General features: G+C 37.4%; 1 protein-coding gene across 5 annotated transcripts in view; it reads left to right on the forward strand.

Annotated features, from left to right (window-relative positions):
* RB1 (RB transcriptional corepressor 1) overlaps positions 1-20,423 on the forward strand; it is a 117,797-nt gene that overhangs the window by 57,756 nt on the left and 39,618 nt on the right. For all 5 annotated transcript variants that reach the window (XM_055542113.1, XM_055542111.1, XM_055542110.1 and 2 more), the window contains one exon: positions 32-228. In XM_055542113.1, the coding sequence (XP_055398088.1) occupies positions 32-228 (197 nt within the window). The remainder of the gene's footprint in view (positions 1-31; positions 229-20,423) is intronic.

A 20,423-nucleotide genomic window follows, 5' to 3' on the forward strand; every position in this document is an offset into this window, starting at 1 on the left:
CATTCCTAAGTTATTTTTCTTTCATTTTTAGGAAGTATGTCTCAGAGCCTGGATACTGGAACAGATCTATCCTTCCCATGGATTCTGAATGTATTTAACTTAAAAGCTTTTGATTTTTACAAAGTGATTGAAAGTTTCATCAAAGCGGAAGCCAACCTGACCAGAGAAATGATTAAACATTTAGAACGATGTGAACATCGAATCATGGAGTCCCTTGCATGGCTCTCAGTAAGTAACTAGTTAAAGATATTCATATGCATATGGATAACAGTTATCTGTTAGTGAGATATATTTGTTAAAATTTACCTCGAGCAAATATGCGATTTAATGAATAATATGATTTCCAAGTAGAGCCCAAGAATCAAGTGGAATATTATCAATAGAATGCTGTCTTTGAGCTCTCCAGACTATCTCATATAGGAATTTATTATGAATTGCTTTTCTTAAAGCTTGGCACTTCAAAACAAAGCAGAATTCTGTAAAGTATTTGGGAACTTTATTTAAAGTAGGAGTGTCAGGTTTGAAAATTTAAGTGTCTGGTCTTAAATTTCAACAGAATAATTAAAAAAAAAATTGACAGGCTATTGAGATGATTTAAAAGTGCAGATTTTTATTTCAATTTAATTTGATTTTTTTTGGTCCCATCATTAAAGATAATCTAAAATCTACACAGGTGTAGTTATTGCTTATAGCATTGTATGGACAAAAAGAATATTCTAGGTAGTCTATTTATAGCATATAAGCTATTGATAAAGCTTTATTTAAATAAAGATTATATCTCCTATATAGTAATAATAAAACATTTATATGCAGTTCTTCTGTTATGCTCTTTAAATCTTCATAGTTGGGCAATACTTTGTTAATCATCAGGTTTGTAGATTGATATACAGTTGGTTTCTTTTGAAACTGTTGCATGCTAAGCTTACATCTTTTCATTTACATCAGCATATGGAAATGACAGTGAAAAAATTAAGGCTTTAGTTATATTAGAATCTTAATCTTCATGTAATCATAGTTTTAAATTTTTTTATATTTTAAAAATGTAATGGCTAAGAGATAACTTGTTTCTTCATGCTTTTCTTGTATTGCTGTATAGACAGAGTGGATAGAAAAGGAGAGAAGTAGGGGAAGTTGATAGACATTGTATTGCTATGATTGAATTGGGTAAGTCTTTTATACAAAAGCTTCTGCTTTGTTAAAAAAAAAAAAGGAGTAGTTAGGAGAAAACTCTCAGAATCTGGGGGTTCAATGAAAGTAGCAAAAATAAATACATAGATCAATAAACAAAATAAATAGATAGAGTACTTTTCAGAGGATGCCATGCCGCTTTTCCTAGAAATTGAAATCAAGACATGACTGTATCATCTGAAAGTGACTATTCTTATTTCTTTTATAGGACTTTATTTCTATCGATACACATCTGCTATATGCCAAGCATTGAGGTAGATATTGTGAGGATATAGAAAAGACACGAGCTCTGAAAATTATGGAGGAAGTAGTAGAAATTTACTGTTGAAAATTCCTTGTGTTCAAGCCTGTTTAGTTCAGTTACTGGTATTCTAGGATTCTAAACAATATTCTTTTATTTTTGAGAATTTTTGGAGGAAAAGTAACATATACAAAGTCTGGTCAAGGGTACAGTTTTTTAATAATAGAGTAGTGTGGACTTCATAAGCCTCTGAATTTAAATTCTAACTTTGGTATTTCTAGGGGATGAGATTATAGGCTACTTTTGGTTAAATTTTCAAAAAATCAATACAGACTGCTGTTTTAATCATAAACAGAACAGAGTGGTGGTGGGTAACTATGAACATAAGTCATGCCACACAACATAATATGTGAGTCTTTCCTGTGAGAATAATTAACATTTTAGAGAGTAGGCATACTATAGATAAATTTGAGCTTTCACAGACTTGGATTTTTTTCTTTATTGAAGTATAACGTATATACAGAAAAGCATATATCACAAGTTATAGTACAAAGGATTTTTTACAGATAGAATGTACCCACGTTACTAAATATATAGATCAAGAATCAGAGCAATTGAGCACACCTATGATACCAAAATCCAGATCAAGAATCAGAGCAAACCTGCTTGGTTTTTTGATTCTGTATTACAGTCAGAATCTCTCCTTGAACTGAAGGTATTTATGAGAACATACTCACAGGGAAACATCAAGTGAGATACTACTTACTTTACTCATTGGTAATTTAATGAAAGAAAGAACATATTGTATTTTGTTTATTTTTTTACTTTACAATATTGTATTGGTTTTGCCATACATCAACATGAATCCACCATGGGTGTACACGTGTTCCCAATCCTGAACTCCCCTCCCCCTCCCACCTCCCTCCCCGTACCATCCCTCTGGGTCATCCCAGTGGACCAGCCCCAAGCCTCCTGTATCCTGCATCAAACATGGACTGGCATTCTTATATGATATTATACATGTTTTAATGCCATTCTCCCAAATCCTCCCCCCACTCCCTCTCCCACAGAGTCCAAAAGACTGTTCTGTACATCTGTGTCTCTTTTGCTGTCTCGCTTACAGGGTTATCGTTACCATCTTTCTAAATTCCATTTATACGCATTAGTATACTGTATTGGTGTTTCTCTTTCTGGCTTACTTCACTCTGTATAATCAGCTCCAGTTTCATCCACCGCATTAGAACTGATTCAAATGTATTCTTTTTAATGGCTGAGTAATACTCCATTGTGTATATGTACCACAGCTTTCTTATCCATTCATCTGCTGATGGACATCTAGGTTGCTTCCATGTCCTGGCTATTATAAACAGTGCTGCGATGAACATTGGGGTACTCGTGTCTCTTTCAATTCCGGTTTCCTTGGTGTGTATGCCCAGCAGTGGGATTGCTGGGTCATAAGGCAGTTCTATTTCCAGTTTTTTAAGGAATCTCCACACTGTTCTCCATAGTGGCTGTACTAGTTTGCATTCCCACCAACAGTGTAAGAGGGTTCCCTTTTCTCCACACCCTCTCCAGCATTTATTGCTTGTAGACTTTTGGATAGCAGCCATTCTGACTGGTGCGAAATGGTACCTCATTGTGGTTTTGATTTGCATTTCTCTGATAATGAGTGATGTTGAGCATCTTTTCATGTGTTTATTGGCCATCTGTATGTCTTCTTTGGAGAAATGTCTATTTAGTTCTTTGGCCCATTTTTTTATTGGGTCGTTTATTTTTCTGGAATTGAGCTGCAGGAGTTGTATTTTGAATGGGGAAAGGGTTGAGTACCTTTATTGCACAGTCTTGAGAAATACTAAATCAAGAACAGAATAACTTTAAGAAGGCATAAGCACACTTCTGTTTTTTTTTTTTAATCCCAGAGAGATTAACAGGCGATATATGAATATAAAATGCTAAACAATCTATTGAAAAACCTAGTGAAATCTTGTCCTCTGGAAATCTGGAAGATTAGGTGTGGTTTAAAATGAACCATGCCTAAGGATTGGACCAAAAGACTCACAGACGTTTAGGCCTCTTAAATCTGTTAAGCAGTTTATCATGCCAGTAGATGATGAGGTGAGATTTGGATATTTTACTTTCAGTATATTCAGACTGTGTTGGATTTTTTTTCAGTAAAATCTTTGTCAACCGAAATAGACCAGGTAGTTTATTCTCTAAATGGTCTCTTTTGTGGACTTCTGTGGATTTTTCCTCTTGATCTACCCACTTCTGTGGCTACCTTAATACTGTTTCTCTCACAGCCACCAGAGAAATTTTTTTATAAATGCAGAACAACTCTCATGATGCTAATTCCTCAGATGAAAAATCTTTTGTAGGGGACCTGTGCCTCTGGTAATATGGAGGGAGACCATACCATATGACTCCTCACAAAAAAATACAACTATAAAACCTGTGCACACTCAGTTGTGCCTGACTCTTTGAGACCCCATGGACTGTAGCCTACCAGGCTCCTCTGTCCATTAGATTTTCCAGACAAAAATACTGGAGTGGGTTGCCATTTTCTTCTTCAGGGGATCTTCCTGATCCAGGGTTCGAACCCACAGCTTCTATGTCTCCCAATTTGCAGGCAGATTCTCTTCCACTGAGCTACCAAAGGAATTGCCTGAAGTCACTGACCTTTTAGAGCAGACAGCCTAGTTAAGAAATGGAGTAGGGGTGCTGTGGGCCTGGGTAGGAAGCTTTTAGCCTAGGGCTGGGAGGTATAGGGGGAAACAAAATGGCTGCCTGAGGAGGCCTTACAAATAGCTGTGAAAGAAGAGAGGCAAAGCAAAGGAGAAAAGGAAAGATATACCCATTTGAATGCAGAGTTCCAAAGAATAGCAAGGAGAGATAAGAAAGCCTTCCTCAGCGATCAGTGCAAAGAAATAGAGGAAAACAACAGAATGGGAAAGACTAGAGATCTCTTCAAGAAAATTAGAGATACCAAGGGAATATTTCATGCAAAGATGGGCTCAATAAAGGACAGAAATGGTAGGGACCTAACAGAAGCAGAAGATAGTAAGAAGAGGGGGCAAGAATACACAGAAGAACTGTACAAAAAAGATCTTCACGATCCAGATAATCACAAAGATGTGATCACTCACACTTAGCTAGAGCCGGACATCCTGGAATGTGAAATCAGGTGGGCCTTAGGAAACATCACTACGAACAAAGCTAGTGGAAGTGATGGAATTCCAGTTGAGCTATTTCAAATCCTAAAAGATGATTCTGTGAAAGTGCTGCACGCAATATGTCAGCAAATTTGGAAGACTCAGCAGTAGCCACAGGACTGGAAAAGGTCAGTCTTCATTCCAATCCCAGAGAAAGGCAATGCCAAAGAATGCTCAAACTACTGCACAATTGCACTCATCACACATGCTAGTAAAGTAATGCTCAAAATTCTCCAAGCCAGGCTTCAGCAATAAGTGACCTGTGAACTTCCATATGTTCAAGCTGGTTTTAGAAAAGGCAGAGGAACCAGAGATCAAATTGCCAACATCTGCTGGATCATTGAAAAAGCAAGAGAGTTCCAGAAAAACATCTATTTCTGCTTTATTGACTATGCCAAAGCCTTTGACTGTGTGGATCACAACAAATGGTGGAAAATTCTGAAAGAGATGGGAATACCAGGCCACCTGACCTGCCTCTTGAGAAACCTGTAAGCAGGTCAGGAAGCAACAGTTAGAACGGGACATGGAACAACAGACTGGTTCCAAATAGGAAACGGAGTATGTCAAGGCTGTATATTGTCACCCTGCTTATTTAACTTATATGCAGAGTACATCATGAAAAATGCTAAGCTGGAGGAAGCACAAGCTGGAATCAAGATTGCCAGGAGGAATATCAATAACCTCAGATATGCAGATGATACCACCCTTATGGCAGAAAGTGAAGAAGAACTAAAGAGCCTCTTGATGAAAGTGAAAGAGGAGAGTGAAAAAGTTGCCTTAAAGCTCAACATTCAGAAAACTAAGATCATGGCATCCAGTCTCATCACTTCATGACAAATAGATGGGGAAACAGTGGAAACAGTGGCTGACTTTATTTTTCTTGGCTCCAAAAGCACTGCGGATGGTGATTGCAGCCATGAAATTAAAAGACGCTTACTCCTTGAAAGGAAAGTTATGACCAACCTAGACAGCATATTAAAAAGCAGAGACATTACTTTGCCAACAAAAATCCGTCTAGTCAAGGCTATGGTTTTTCCAATAGTCATGTATGGATGTGAGAGTCGGACTATAAAGAAAGCTGAGCACTGAAGAATTGATGCTTTTGAACTGTGGTGTTGGACAAGACTCTTGAGAGTCCCTTGGACTGCAAGGAGATCCAACCAGTCCATCCTAAAGAAGATCAGTCCTGGGTGTTCATTTGAGGGACTGATGCTGAAGCTCCAATACTTTGGCCACCTGATGCAAAGAGCTGGCTCATTTGAAAAGACCCTGATGCTGAGAAAGATTGAGGGCAGGAGAAGGAGACGATAGAGGATGAGATGGTTGGATGGCATCACCGACACAATGGACATAGGTTTGGATGAACTCCGGGAGTTGGTGATGGACAGGGAGGCCTGGCATGCTGTGGTTCATAGGGTCACAAAGAGTCGGAAAGGACTGAGTGACTGAATTGAACTTAACTGAGTGCCAGTGGGAAAATCTCAGGCTTTCTGACTAGGGAAACTGGAAAATTGAAACAATCATGGACTGTTGCCTGCCAGGCTCCTCTGTCCATGGAATTCTCCAGGCAAAGTTACTGGTATGGGTTGCCATTCCTTTCTCTGGGGGATCTTCCTGACCCAGACATTGAACCCAGCTCTCCTGAATTGCAGGCAGATTCTTTACTGACTGAACAACCAGGAAGCCTGTCTCAAAGTGGCTTTAGTGAAAGGCAAAAGATGTGACTTGAAACAGAAGCTGCTGGTGAATAAACAGTTTACAGCTCAAGTTCAGTAAAAATAATCACCTGCTTTAAGACAAAGAAACAAAAAATACTCATTTGAGAAAAATAGCAGAATCCAGAATCTTTACAACTTAAACATTTACGGTGTTCAGGATACAGTTCTGTAATTATCCAGCATGCAAAGAGGGTCAAAGGAATCAAATGTATGTTTTTAGTGTGGGAATTTTAAGTAATTATTTGATGCCTGCAAGGCTCTCTTTTAGAAGCTTTGTCTCTTCCTTTTTTCTTATCAGCAGTTTAAAGTGTGGTCTGTGATCCCCTGGTGATCCCGGAAAGCATTTTAGGGGATCTGGAATGTGAAAGCTATTCTCATATTACTGTTAGATGTTATATCTCTTTTTCACTCTGTTGACATTTATGCCAATGACATTTATTGCAAAACTTTTGGAACCTTTGCACCGGATTAGAGCAGTAGCATCAAAGTGTTTGTGGGTTGTTTTTTTTTTTCTTCAGCTTTTTATTTTGTGTTTGGGTATAGCTGATTAACAATGTTGTGGTAGTTTCTGGTGAACAGCGAAGGGGTTCTGGTGATCAGCCACACATATGCTTGTATCCATTCTGCCCCAAAGTCCCCTCCCCTCCAGGCTTGTGGTCACTGTATTCTTCACCACCACAAACTCCCAGTTAAAAAGAACAAAGCAAAACATGCCTGTTGTCATTTAAAAACATCAATGATGAGCCAGTTAAAAGTATTTATTTTATATAATCTCTATTCTCAAGTACAGTGTGGTTGAAAGCAACTAACAATAAATGTTGCCAATGATAAGTTTTGAGTTCTCAAGGGAAAATTAGAATTTTGATAATCTTGTATTCACTGTAAGCAGACTAGCTTCCCAATACATCAAAGACTTTTCTGATGAATTCAGTGGTAGTATTAGTACATGTGATTGTTTAACATTACACAAAGAGATTCATCAGCATTGTAAGATCTATGTAATTCAGTGAACTGTTGTTTCCAAATGACCAGTGCATCATGCTATAAAATCATTTATGAGTAAGAAGTTTATTCAGAGTTTAAGGTCTTTGATAGATAGATCAATGGTTTTTAAGGTCTCAGAATGTGGTTTAATTCATGAATTAAAATTCATGAAACTTAAAATTCAGTGAAAATTAAAATTCATGAAAATTGCTTCCAGTTTCACATTGCAGTTAACCTTTAAGAAACTACTGCTTGTTGAGTTTTAGGGTAGTGTCAAAAAAGAGTACCCCTTATTATCTGAAAAGTCTATTAAAATACTTCTCCTTTTTTCGACTACATATTGTGTGAGGCCAGATATTCTTATACTTCAAACAGACAACACATTTCAGTGAAGCAAATACAGAAGCAGATATGAGAATTCAGGTCTCTTCTATAGGCTAGATATTAAAGGGATTTGCAGGATTGTAACCTCTGCCACTGTTGTAATTTTTTGTTTATTTAGGGAAGTAGAGTTAGGCTTCATGAAAATGTTAGCTCTGTTAACACATAGAAAGCTTCAGTTCACTTCAGGTCAGTCGCTCAGGCACATCTGACTCTGCAGCACTGGACTGCAGCACTCCAGGCCTCCCTGTCCATCACCAATTCCTAGAGCTTCCTCAAACTCATGTCCATAGCAAGCTTATTTTGGTTATTTCAGATAAATTGCCTTCTTAAATTTTTTCAGTTTTAATTACACTTGAGTTCAGTTCCGTCTCTCAGTTGTGTCCGACTCTTTGCGACCCCATGAATCGCAGCATGCCGGGCCTCCCTGTCCATCACCAACTCCCGGAGTTCACCCAAACTCATGTCCATCGAGTCGGTGATGCCATCCAGCCATCTCATCCTCTGTCACCCCCTTCTCCTCCTGCCCTCAATCCCTCCCAGCATCAGGGTCTTTTCCAATGAGTCAACTCTTCGCATGAGGTGGCCAAAGTATTGGAGTTTCAGCTTCAGCATCAGTCCTTCCAGTGAACATCCAGGACTGATCTCCTTTAGGATGGACTAGTTGGATCTCCTTGCAGTCCAAGGGACTCTCAAGAGTCTTGTCCAACACCACAGTTCAAAAGCATCAATTCTTCAGTGCTCAGCTTTCTTTATAGTCCAACTCTCACATCCATATATGACCACTGGAAAAAACCATAGCCTTGACTAGACGGACCTTTGTTGGCAAAATAATGTCTCTGCTTTTGAATATGCTATCTAGGTTGGTCATAACTTTTCTTCCAAGGAGTAAGCGTCTTTTAATTTCATGGCTGCAGTCACCATCTGCAGTGATTTTAGAGCCCCCCAAAATAAAGTCTGACACTGTTTCCACTGTTTCCCCATCTATTTCCCATGAGGCGATGGGACCAGATGCCATCATCTGAGTTTTCTTAATTAACTTTAAATTAAGATTTAATTATTAGCACAGTTATATTGCATGTGTACTAAGTCATTTCAGTGGTGTCCAACATTTTGTGACTCTATGGACTGTAACCCACCAGGCTCTTCTGTCCCAGGGGTTCTCAAATACTGATAGACACACTCACATGAACAAAAACTTTTGGGTCCTCAATAATTTAAGAATGTTACAAGACGCTGAGTCCAAAATATTTTGAGAATACTTTCCTTATATTCTTTTCTCGATTCTGACTTCTCTGTTTACTATTACTCACACATCCGTGTTTGTCTCTGCCTGTCTCTGAGTCTTTGTTTACTTCATAGGCTCCACCTGAAATGCTTTCCCCTTTTTATTTACCACATTTTCAGGTCTACTTCCACTTTGCCTTTTGAGACCATCCTAAGTCTATAATCATTCTTTCCTCCTTTGCAGTCTTACAGTGTTGATCAATACTACTTCCTGGTCATTTATAAACTTTGTATCTTATTACATGTGTGTGTTTCATTTTAAATGAGTGAATGTATGGGAAAAGCACTTGGAACAGCATCTCTGGCTTTGTATTATAAAATATGGCAGTTAATTACAGGAGTGAGAATGAAGGACAGAGAAAGGGTCAACTTATGACATTAAGGTAGTGTCATTCATTAAAGATAGCCGGAATTGAATGAGATTTCCTTAGGAGGTGAAATTTGATTATGTTGAGTTTGCCTGTAGATCATCAAGTAAAGGTGTCAAGAGGCAGTTGGGTATGTGTGTCTGGAGTTTAGGAAAGAAATTCTAGGCCAGGAATAGAAACCCGAGAGCTGCTGGCACATATGTAATAACAGACATTACCACCTTTTATTGACAATTTATCTTGTGTCGCCCACACTATGGTGAGTACTTATCATCTCATTTGACTTTTATAATAATCCATGAGGTATTATTATTCTAAATGAGAGAAATAATGCTTAGAGAAGTTTAATAACTTGCCCTAAACCATATAAGCTAAACAGCGGAGCTTAGGGCTTGAACACAGGTCTCTCTGGCTCCAAAACTATAAATCCCTGTGTTTTACCAAATGACTAAAGTTTAAGAAATAGAATAAGGTCACTTAACAGGAGAGTGTAGTACAAAAAGAGAACGTAATTTAGGACAGAATCATAAGGAGCACCAACAGTTAAGGGATAGACAGAAAACAGAAGCCTACAAAAGAGATCAAATCAAGGAATCCTCCTGTCACTAAGGAGAAATATCAGAAGTGGTGTCATAAAGAGAGAATGAAAAGGTCTGAGTGCTTGCTATTTCCGATACTGTGGGAAAAGTCAGTGGCAACTGAAGAGTGGCTATTAGTTTTGGCAACAAGGAAGCCGCTGGTGAAGGTAGCAAGGGCTGTCAGAAGAAGTGATGTGGGAGCAGGAGTAGATCTCAGTGGAATTTGTCTGAGGTATGAGTGAGAGATAACGTGGAGACAGTGGTTATAAATAGTTTCTACCAGTTTTATCTGTAAAGGAAAGTAAAGGTATAGCTGGAGGTATGTGAGGCAGCGGGATAATTATTTTTCAAGATGGGAAAGGAAGGATTAAATGTTGATAGAGACGAGTTATCTATTGCTGAATGGCACATTAGTGGCTTAAAACAATCATTTTATTTTGCTTATGATTCTGTGGGTCAGGAATCTGGGAAGAGTTAGACTGGACAGTTCCTCCCAGACCATGTGGAGTCAGCTGGTGTCTGGGGCAAGATTCACTACTAAAATGTTTCTTAGAAGTCTAGGACCTTGCTCCTGCCTGGTAAGTGCTGACCTCTCCCTTCCTTTCTTTTTTTTCCCCTCCTCATCTTATCCTCCTGAGTTCTCATATGAGAAACGGTGCATCTCATAGCATTCGACTGAAGTGACTTAGCAGCAGCAGCTTAGCATTTTTGGTTTTAAAGTAGTTGCCCTTCTTACAGAGCAGCTCTTTATCTCTAGTTTTAAGCAATTTGATTAAGATGTGCCTTAATTCAGTTTTTTTCCTGTTTCTCTTGCTTGGCGTTCTACTTTGAAATGTGGGCTTATAGATTTCATCAAATCTGGGGCCGTTATTTTCTCAAAATGTTTTTGTTGACTCCTCTCACCCCTTCCTGCAGGGATTCTGGTCACACATGTATTAGGTCACTTAAAATTGTCCCATTGCTCCCTGATGCTCTGGTTGTTGTCCCAAATGTTTTATTTCTGTTTCACTTGAAATTGTTTCTATTACACCTATGTCTTCATTAATTTTTTTCTTCTGAAATGTCTTATTTGCTATTAATTCCATCTACTCTGCTTTTAATCTTAGGTATTAGATTTTTCATCTCTAGACTCTGATTTGAATCCTTTTCTAAATCGTTCATATGTCTCTTCAGCATGTCTGTGCTTTCCTTTACATTCAACATCTGGAATATAGTTATAATAATTATTTTAAAGTCCCTGTCCACTAATTCTTACATCTATGTCTTTTTAGTACTGTCTATTGACTGATACTTCTCTTTTGAATGGTCTTTTTTTTTTTTTGGCTGCTTGGTAACTTTTTATTGGATGCCAGGCCTTGTGAATTTTACCTTAGTGGTCCTGGATATTTTCATATTCCTTTCACTATTCTTGTGTCTTGGGACACAATGTAGTTACTTGGGAGCGTTTGATCCTTTAAAGGCTTTTCTTGTTTCTAGACAAAGCCGGTCTTTAATCTTATGACTAATTTTCCCCCCACTCTTGAGGCAATCCCCTTCTAGGTGCTTTACCTGATGTCTCATACATTCCAAGGTTTTTCCAGACTGGCTGGTGGAAATCAGAACTCTTCTTGGCCCTGGTACAGCTCCTGGAGTGGTTCTGCCTCTTCCCATGCTTCTTTTCCTGGCCTCTGGTAGTTTGCATGCGTTGATCAGGACTGGGGTGAAGACCGAGAGTAACTCTCTGCAGACTCCTGGAGCGCTCTCTTTGCAGCTCTCTTTTCTGTGTAAGTCTCTCCTCTGCTACTCTGTCCTGCTAATTTTCCTAATTTCTCTGTCTTGAATTCTCAATTCTGTTTCTTCTAGCAGGGAGACCACTGAGGTCTATTTCCGTTTCTCCTCCCTGACTTGTAACCTGGGAACTCTCTCCAGGCAAAGGTGGAGCTTAAGCATTTGCTTCCCCCAACCCCAGGAATTACTGTCTTATACTGCTTGTCCTATTACTAGCCTGTACTCAGTGTCTGAAAACTATTATTTATGTTGTTTGATTTTGTAGTTAAGACAAATCTGGTCTCTGTTCCTTTATCACAGCCAAAAGAGTTATGTATAGTATTTAGTGATTGATAAAGATTTTTGAATATGTATACTTAAAGAATATTTAGGGTTTCATTTCTATTTTCCTGTATTAAATGCATCACATCTTCTGAATAATAGTATTTCAGAGGATACTTATTACACGGAGAATGTAAAAGTATTAGTAATTAATTGTTGTATTAAATTTTAATAAGTCATAAGAAAGCTGAGCCTCCTCTAAATGTTGTCAAATATAGCTGACTCATTAAATTGGATTCTATTTTTTTTTTTTTTTTTTTTGCAGTCACTACACATCAGCAAGTTTCTTCATTCAGTTGCAAAAATATTGGACCAGAGCACTTTTATATAAGAAAAGATTAGAAATGTTTCCTTTTTCATTATTTTTCCAAAATTTAAATGAAGGTCTCTTTTATACATCAGTACAGTTGCAGTGAATAGCTTTTATTTTTAGAGTCCTGATTTAATGACACACTTGTAAACAAATTTTTAAGCTTCTTTGGTATTCTTTTGAAATGTCAAACTTGACAGGAAATGAACACAAAAGGGAGAAAAGCCTGTGGCTCTGAAAAAGCCAAAAAGGATATCTGTTGTGTATTTGGATGGTAGATCATTAACCTCTGGTGCACTTTGCACAATGGTTTTAGTATTTACCATTAGACGTTAGTTTTTTTCAACAGTTATATTTTACGAAGAGCAATGTCTCAGGAAGGCAAATGAATTGTAAGACAATGATTAAGCTGTATTTAACACTTAAAAAAAAAAGGATGGTGAGGTAATATGATGTCATATACTATATTTATATAGCAACCATGCTACTATAATGAAAAATGCTTTATGTTGGGTTTTTTAAAAGCTCCTCATGAGTTTTTTTTTAAGTAAGCATATATTTATATTTTTTCCAGTAAAACATTTTAGTTTTTAAAAATTTGATTCTTTCTGAAAACATCACTGTGGTTTTATAATGTTTCTCATTCTGACCCAGCATACTCCTAATTTCTTGCCCTTAATTCCCTTGTTTAAGTAGGTGCTTTCAAGTGATTTAGAATATTTGACTTTACCTTTCAAAGCTAAAATTATTTTGTTCTACATATACCTGTGCTTCCCAATATTTGTATTTTTACATTTTACTTTTCAAGTCATCGAGGCTTGAATACTGAACATTTTTTTTCTTATTTTTCTCTGTAGTTTTATAGAGTCTTAATATAAAATGTTGCTGTTCAGTCGCCAAGTCGTGTGCAACTCTTTGCAACTCCATGGACTGCAGCACGTCAGGCTTTCCTGTCCCTCACCGTCTCTTGGAGTTTGCCCAAGTTCATGTCCATTGAATCAGTGATACCATCCAACCATCTCATTTTCTGTTGCCCTCTTCTCCTTCTGCCATCAGTTTTTCCCAGCATCAGAGTCTTTTCCAGTGAGTCAACTGTTTACATCAGGTGGCCCACGTATTGGAGCTGTAACTTCAGCATCTTTCCTTCCACAAGATTATTCACCGTTGATTTCCTTTAGGATTGACTGGTTTGATCTTGCTTTCCAAGGGACTCTCAAGAGTCTTCTCTAAGAAGTTCTCTAACCACAGTTCAAAAGCATCAGTTAAAGTTGATCAGTAATTATAAATACAAAAACAAACAAAAATTACCATGTGTCGTATTTATTTAGTATGTTAAATATCTATTTTCATTTACATTTTCCTAGATCATATCATTACCTTCTTACCTTGACCATGCTATTATAGACTCCTGCCTGGTCTCCCAGCTTTGGTACTACCCTGCATTCTATAGTTTGGTGCTGAGTAAATATTCTTAAATGCTTTTTCATGCAATATTCCTGTTCAGAAACCCATAGTAGCTCCCCATTGCCATTAGATAAATGCAGCCTCTTTACTCTGATAATTGGACCTTGCTCTGCTGCTTCTGCTATGTTGCGTCAGTCGTGTCCGACTCTGCCACCCCATAGACGGCAGCCCACCAGGCTCCCCTGTCCCTGGGATTCTCCAGGCAAGAACACTGGAGTGGGTTGCCATTTCCTTCTCCAGTGCATGAAAGTGAAAAGTCAAAGTGAAGTCGCTCAGTCGTGTCCAACTCTTAGTGACCCCATGGACTGCAGCCCACCAGGCTCCTCCGTCCATGGGATTTTCCAGGCAAGAGCACTGGAGTGGGTCGCCAGTGCCTTCTCCGGACCCTGCTCTAGCCTTCTGCTATTCTTCAAGCACTCCCTATGTTTATTGTTGTTTTGGTTTGTTTTTCTTATTTTTTTTTTATTGGAGTATCCTTCCTTTGCAACATGGTGAAACACTGTGTTCAGAGAGTTCTTTGGTCTCTGGAGCAAACCACATTGACATAGTGAGAATGAGTATGGCCTAATGTGGGAATCAGAAGACCTGACATTTAGAGCCCAGCTCTTCCACGTGTAAGTTAATGTCTTTGACTTAGTTTCTTGCTTTGTAAATTGAGACAGACCAAAAAGATTTTAGTATTTCTAGCTCAAATATTTTATGATTCTACAAAACTATTTAAATGTTGAGAATTATTTGCCACTGCTGAAGGTGTGCCACTACTTTAGATTGCTTCACAATGTATAAAATGTTGAAGAAACATTTTTCAAAAAAGGATAACAGAGAGGTCTCATTTCCCTGCTCTCCTTTACCTCAGTTTTTCCCAATTCTCTTTGGATTGTATCTGATACTTGTATATCAGTTATTTGAAAGGAATTATACTTGCCCCAGCGAGGTGTCTAATGACATGGGAAATAGCCCCTACCCTTAAAGAGGCTTGGAACCTATAGGAAAATAAATCATTGTGATATACTGTGAAATAAAATAAGCCATGAGGGTCAAAGGAAGGAGTGATCAATTGTAAGTGGATGGGAAAAAACTTAAACTGGGTGTGGAAATGTGGAAGGATATTTGGGGGAAAATTATGAACCACATTGGCAATGGTACATGAGTCCTGATTTAAGACTAGTAAATTAGTCTCAAAAGTCTGTTTTTAATCCTTTAAAAGTGAAGAGCTAGCTCTCTTGGTAAATGAGATTTTTTTTTTTTCCTCCACCCCTCTCCCCTCTTTTCTCGGTAAATGAGATATTGTACAAAAGTGAATATACAAGATAATTTTGTTGTTGTTCAATCACTAAGTCGTGTCTGACTCTTTGCAACCCCATGGATTGCAGCACACCAAGCTTCCCTGTCCTTCACTATCTCCTGGAGTTTGCACAGATTCATGTCCATTGAGTCAGTGATGCCATCCAGTCATCTCATCCTCCGTTGCTCCCTTCTCCTTGTGCCCTCAATCTTTCCCAGCATCAGGGTCTTTTCCAGTGAGTCAGTTCTTCCAATCAGGTGGCCGAAGTAGAGTTCAACTTTAGCATTAGTCCTTCCAATGAATATTCAGGGTTCAATTGTTTTTATGCACACTTTAAAATATATGTGTGTATATGTGTGCATGTGTGTAAACACACAGGTTTTTTGAGGGAAATAATTTTGAAAGAGAATATATATGCTTTCTTGTCTTCTTTGGCAGAGTATATTTAAAGTAATTTTACTTTTTGAGCTAGGGACATCATTATAGACATTACTGTATTATTCATGGGTGAGAGTGCCATTTGCTGCTGGAAAATTTTGTGCTCTTTACCCAGTGTTTTAATTTTTTTTTTCCTGCCTTACCCCTCCCTTTCCTTGTGAATTATTCTGTATTTCTCACAATTTCAGATTCTTTCAATCCGTAATGCCTGTTTTCTCTAACTTCCTCTCCTGAGCTAATTAAATCAGTATGTTCTATTGTAAATGCCCTTTGTGCTTTTGGGTTTTTGGCACAGTTGATATTGATAAAGTTCTTTTCTTCCTTCCAGGTGGAGGATTATTTTCTTAGGAGTGTTTTTCAAACTTTATTATGCATGGAGGTCTTATTAAAATAAATTTTCTTATCACGTGGTTCTAGGGCAGGACTTGAGATTCAGCATTTCTTACAGGCCCCCAGCTGGTTCTGATGTTGCTAGCCCATGGACCACTCTTTAGAGTGGCCAAATCCTAGATGACTTTACATGATTTTGACTTTAAAGTGAAGTACTCTGTTGGTTCTTTACACTGACTCCACAAAGTAGGTATAGGCGTGAGTCTAATTTCCCATATGAGGAGGAACCTAGGAATCTGTGTCCCAGCTAGCAGCTCATTAGCCATAGATGGAAGGCAGCTAATACTCCTTGACTAGTTGCAGTGTGCTGTGCATCAAAAGTGTTTGTCTAATTTAATTGTCATAATAATCCTGTGATGTTGTTAATACTGTTTTCATTTTTCAAAAGTGGAAGCAGGCTCAGGAAAGTTAAGCAGTTTGTCTAGAGTCACCCACTTGGCATATGAACCCAGATTGGTTTGATTCCAAATTCCGTGTTAGTCTAGTAAAGTTCTCCTTTCATTGTACCACATTATTTCTGTTTATTCATTCACACTGTTTTTATTACCACTGTAGCATGTAGTCCAGCATGCTGCTGCTGCTGCTGCTGCTAAGTCGCTTCAGTCGTGTCAGACTCTGTGCGACCCCATAGACGGCAGCCCACACGCTCCCCATCCCTGGGATTCTCCAGGCAAGAACATTGGAGTGGGGTGCCATTGCCTTCTCCATAGTCCAGCATAGGAGACAGTATAAAATTTTATTCTAAATGAAAAAAATAGCATGTACGTTTTTTATCTCGAGTAACAAGGTGACTGTTTTGCCTTGGAGCTAGTCGGTACTGGAAACGGGAGAAAATGCAGCCCTTGTGAGGCCCTCCTTTGTGTGGTGTGCTGTCACTGTTGATCTACTAGATTCCTCAGAAGAAAAGATTAGAAGACTTTACAAAAGGAGAAAACGAGATTTAAAGAAAAAGAAGTTACTAGTGCATGTGTATGTTTCATTTATGTAACTCTCTGAATGATATTTTAATATAGTAATATAAGTATTTTTTAAATCTGCAGTTATATATATAGTTTAGGGTTGAGAAAATTAAATATTTGAATCAACTCTCAGGGACATTGAAGGGAAGGGTGAGAGTGAGGTGAAATGGAAAACTAGATCTCTTTATAGATTGAAATGTTAAAACTGAGTTCTTTCTGAGTTTTAAATGAAAAATTTCAGGTATGCCTAACATCTTCTGTAAGAATGAAAAAATGTAAAGTCCAAGAATGAAAAATAAAGAAAGGCAATATCTTAGAAATAAAATTTTTGATAGGGACCTTGTGTTCTACTAGTGAAGTAGTCTAGAGAGAAGTTAAAAAAAATACAGATATACAGAAAAAGCACAAAAATAAGGATAGTTACTTAGTTCATATGAACAATTATCCACTGAAATGCGAATAAGTGATTGCTTTATAAAGCTCTAAGTAAGCTCAATTTAATAAAAGAACTTCTTCATAATTGAACCATTGAAGAAGCAGTGAGGCATTAAATGGTTTATTTATGTGGTTCTTTATATGTTAAAAAACAACAAACAGAAAACCCAAAGAAACTGAGATAGATAACTGTTATAAATTGTTCCACATCTTCTCCTGTATTGAATGTTTATGTGAACCTGAGTTCTTGATCCAGATCTGTTTATGGTTTTAAACATAAAATTTTTTCCATATCTAGACCTTTGTTCAAGTGCCATCTTGTCTTGAGCCTGGGGCTTGACTCCTCAGTGTGTTCTTTTCTCTAGGCACTGGTCTCTTTTTTTAATCTTTGTAACACCCTGACACACGTGAGAAACTGCTCGAGTTCACTGTGGAGGAAAAGTATTCATGACTTGTCCATTCATGTCTCCCTTCCCCTCCCCCATTATCCATATGACACATTCTCCTTGTTCATGAATTGGCACAAAGGACTAAAGAAATTCAAGAACATAAAACATCTCAAACTCAGAAATGTCCCTTAGGTAGCTCACAGAAACTTACTTTAGGAAGCAGTGCTTGTAAGAAGCTCATCACTAGCTTCTTTGGAATCTGATCATCATGCAGACCTACATCAAAATGACCCTCACTTATGCATATTGCATTCTAGTGTAGAAGTGATGATAGGTAACATTCAGCACTGTTAAAAGTGCTGAAATGTGTTCACTCATTTACTTTGCACAAATGTATGAAGTAGATACTCTCATTATCACCACTTCATGGATGAAAAATTGGAGGCACAGAGAGATTAAGAACGTTTCCCCTATCCACAAAACTAAGTTGATAGCAGAGCTAGAATTTTGACTCAAACTGTCTTGGTCCCAGAGACTGTACTTTTAACCTTTGTGCTGCCTCGTGGTGTATATTAATTTACCACCAGGTGTATGCACTGTTGTGATTAGTTTCTTTATTCATGTTTTATCTGTGTTTGTGTCACTGTGCTATAGCAGATCCTTCTGTCTGGATTTTGGTGTCACCATATCCCATTTAATCTTCCCAGAAGATAAACATTGCTGTTCCTGTTTGACAGACAAGAAAAAGCTGAGGTTCATTCAGAGATGCCATATAACTTTCTTGGTGTGATTCTCAGCAAGTTATGTGCCTGTAGCTCAGACTGTATTTTCCTCATCTGTAAAATGGGCATGATAATACTTATCAGGGTTGCCATGAGGAATAAATGTACATTTATGAGAATGGTACCTTTTAGAAATATCACAATTAATCATTAGTTTTCTTTAGTTCATTTTCTCTACTATACAGTGATTTCCTAAGAACAGAGGACTGAGAACACAGTTAAACAGTATTGGATCTGTTTGTCCTGGCTTACAAGTATGTAGAAATTTTCTCTTCTGACGTACCTCTGTCTCTCTCACTGCCTTCTCAGGATGGAATAAGTTCAGGGAAAAAGAGGTGTAACTGAACTCCAGCATTGTTAAATGTGGGCAGTGTTCTCTGTTACACTGCCGTTGGAGTTTGTTGTGCTGCTTTAGTTGTGAATCATGTCACTAATTACCCTGAGGTCAGTGCTCAGTAGTCAAGTACAAACAAGAGAAATGGCAATTGTAAAAGAATAGCTTGGAAATATCCTCTGTACTTAACCTGTTGAAAGGGAAGCACTTGTACTCTTGTTCAGAGAGTCTTCTATAAGGTCATGATGTTAGAAAATTACCTGAATATAGTCCAAGAATTTTCAGTCTCTAAACTAGTGTCATGTCATATCCTAACTGTAATAGTGAGGAAGGACTCTGGAATCTGGATGTGCAAGGAACACAAAAATAGAGGTATCTTATGAGATCTCAGTTCTATTTAGTGTAGTTTCTGAATTCCTCCAGCAAAATCAGAAGCTGTTATTAATAGTGAGTTTAATAAAATTTTAGAACCACTCTAGGGCAATTGTTCTTAAACCGTGTAAGTTCAGTTACTTTTAATTAAAAAATAGAACCAACTTTTTGACATCTATCTTTTCCAGATTTTTATGTCATGTTTTAAAAACTAAACTGTCACAACCTAGTCTGTTTTAAAATGAATTCAAGTGGCCTTTGCATATGTGGCTGTATTAATTTGCATATTGGTTCTTAATCTTTTCTGCTACTGTCAGAAATAGAAAAATATCAAAGGTGTTTTTGGTGTCTTCCTGTACATGCTAGATTTAGAACACGATAAGAAAACTTAAAATAGGAAACAGCTGTGTTTTGTGTCTCACTCTTTCAAAAAAAATTTTTTTATTGTTCTTGCTCAGTTTCAGCCTCCATTAAGTTACAACAGATAATTTCTCTTTAAGATTTTTATTATACTCTTTAAGAATTCTCAAAAACTAACATACTGCACTGTGTATATGTGTTGTAATTTATTCAACCAATTTTCTCTGCTTGGACATCTAGGGAATTTTCAGTGTTTTCCAGTTTCAAATAATACTGCATCATGTACATATATATGTATTTTATATTATGAATATAGTCATATTAATATATGAATATAAATAATATATATTCATATATAATAATATATTCATATGAATATATGAATAAAATGTATATTTATATTATTATATGAAAGTATGTCTTCAAGGTAAATACCTAGAAATCAGAATGCTGTGTTAAAGGATAAGAGTGAGTGAGTGAGTGTGTGTGCGTGTGCGTGCACCAAATTCCCACCCATTAGCGTTACACCGTTTTATTTCCCACCAGCAGTATATGAATGTTATCAATTTCTCCACAGGACTGCTAACTTAATTTTTCCAAGTAACACACATTAAAATAGTCTTCCTACTCATCATCACCATCATTTCAAAAAGAAAGCATTTTAATAAGGGGGAAAGGACATAATCAAAATAGAGGATAAGAGAATCTCTTTAAAATTAAATGAAATAAATATAGCTCCTATTGTGATTGTTTTTTTCTTTTTCCTGAGGTTAAATGCATCTCTTTACTATAATCAGAGGGATGGGAGTTTTTCGAAATGCATACTCGTGTCTTTCCTTCTACTTGGAATCCTTCAGCATGCC

This window comes from Bubalus kerabau, chromosome 12, assembly GCF_029407905.1.
Source record: "Bubalus kerabau isolate K-KA32 ecotype Philippines breed swamp buffalo chromosome 12, PCC_UOA_SB_1v2, whole genome shotgun sequence".
Taxonomy (NCBI): domain Eukaryota; kingdom Metazoa; phylum Chordata; class Mammalia; order Artiodactyla; family Bovidae; genus Bubalus; species Bubalus kerabau.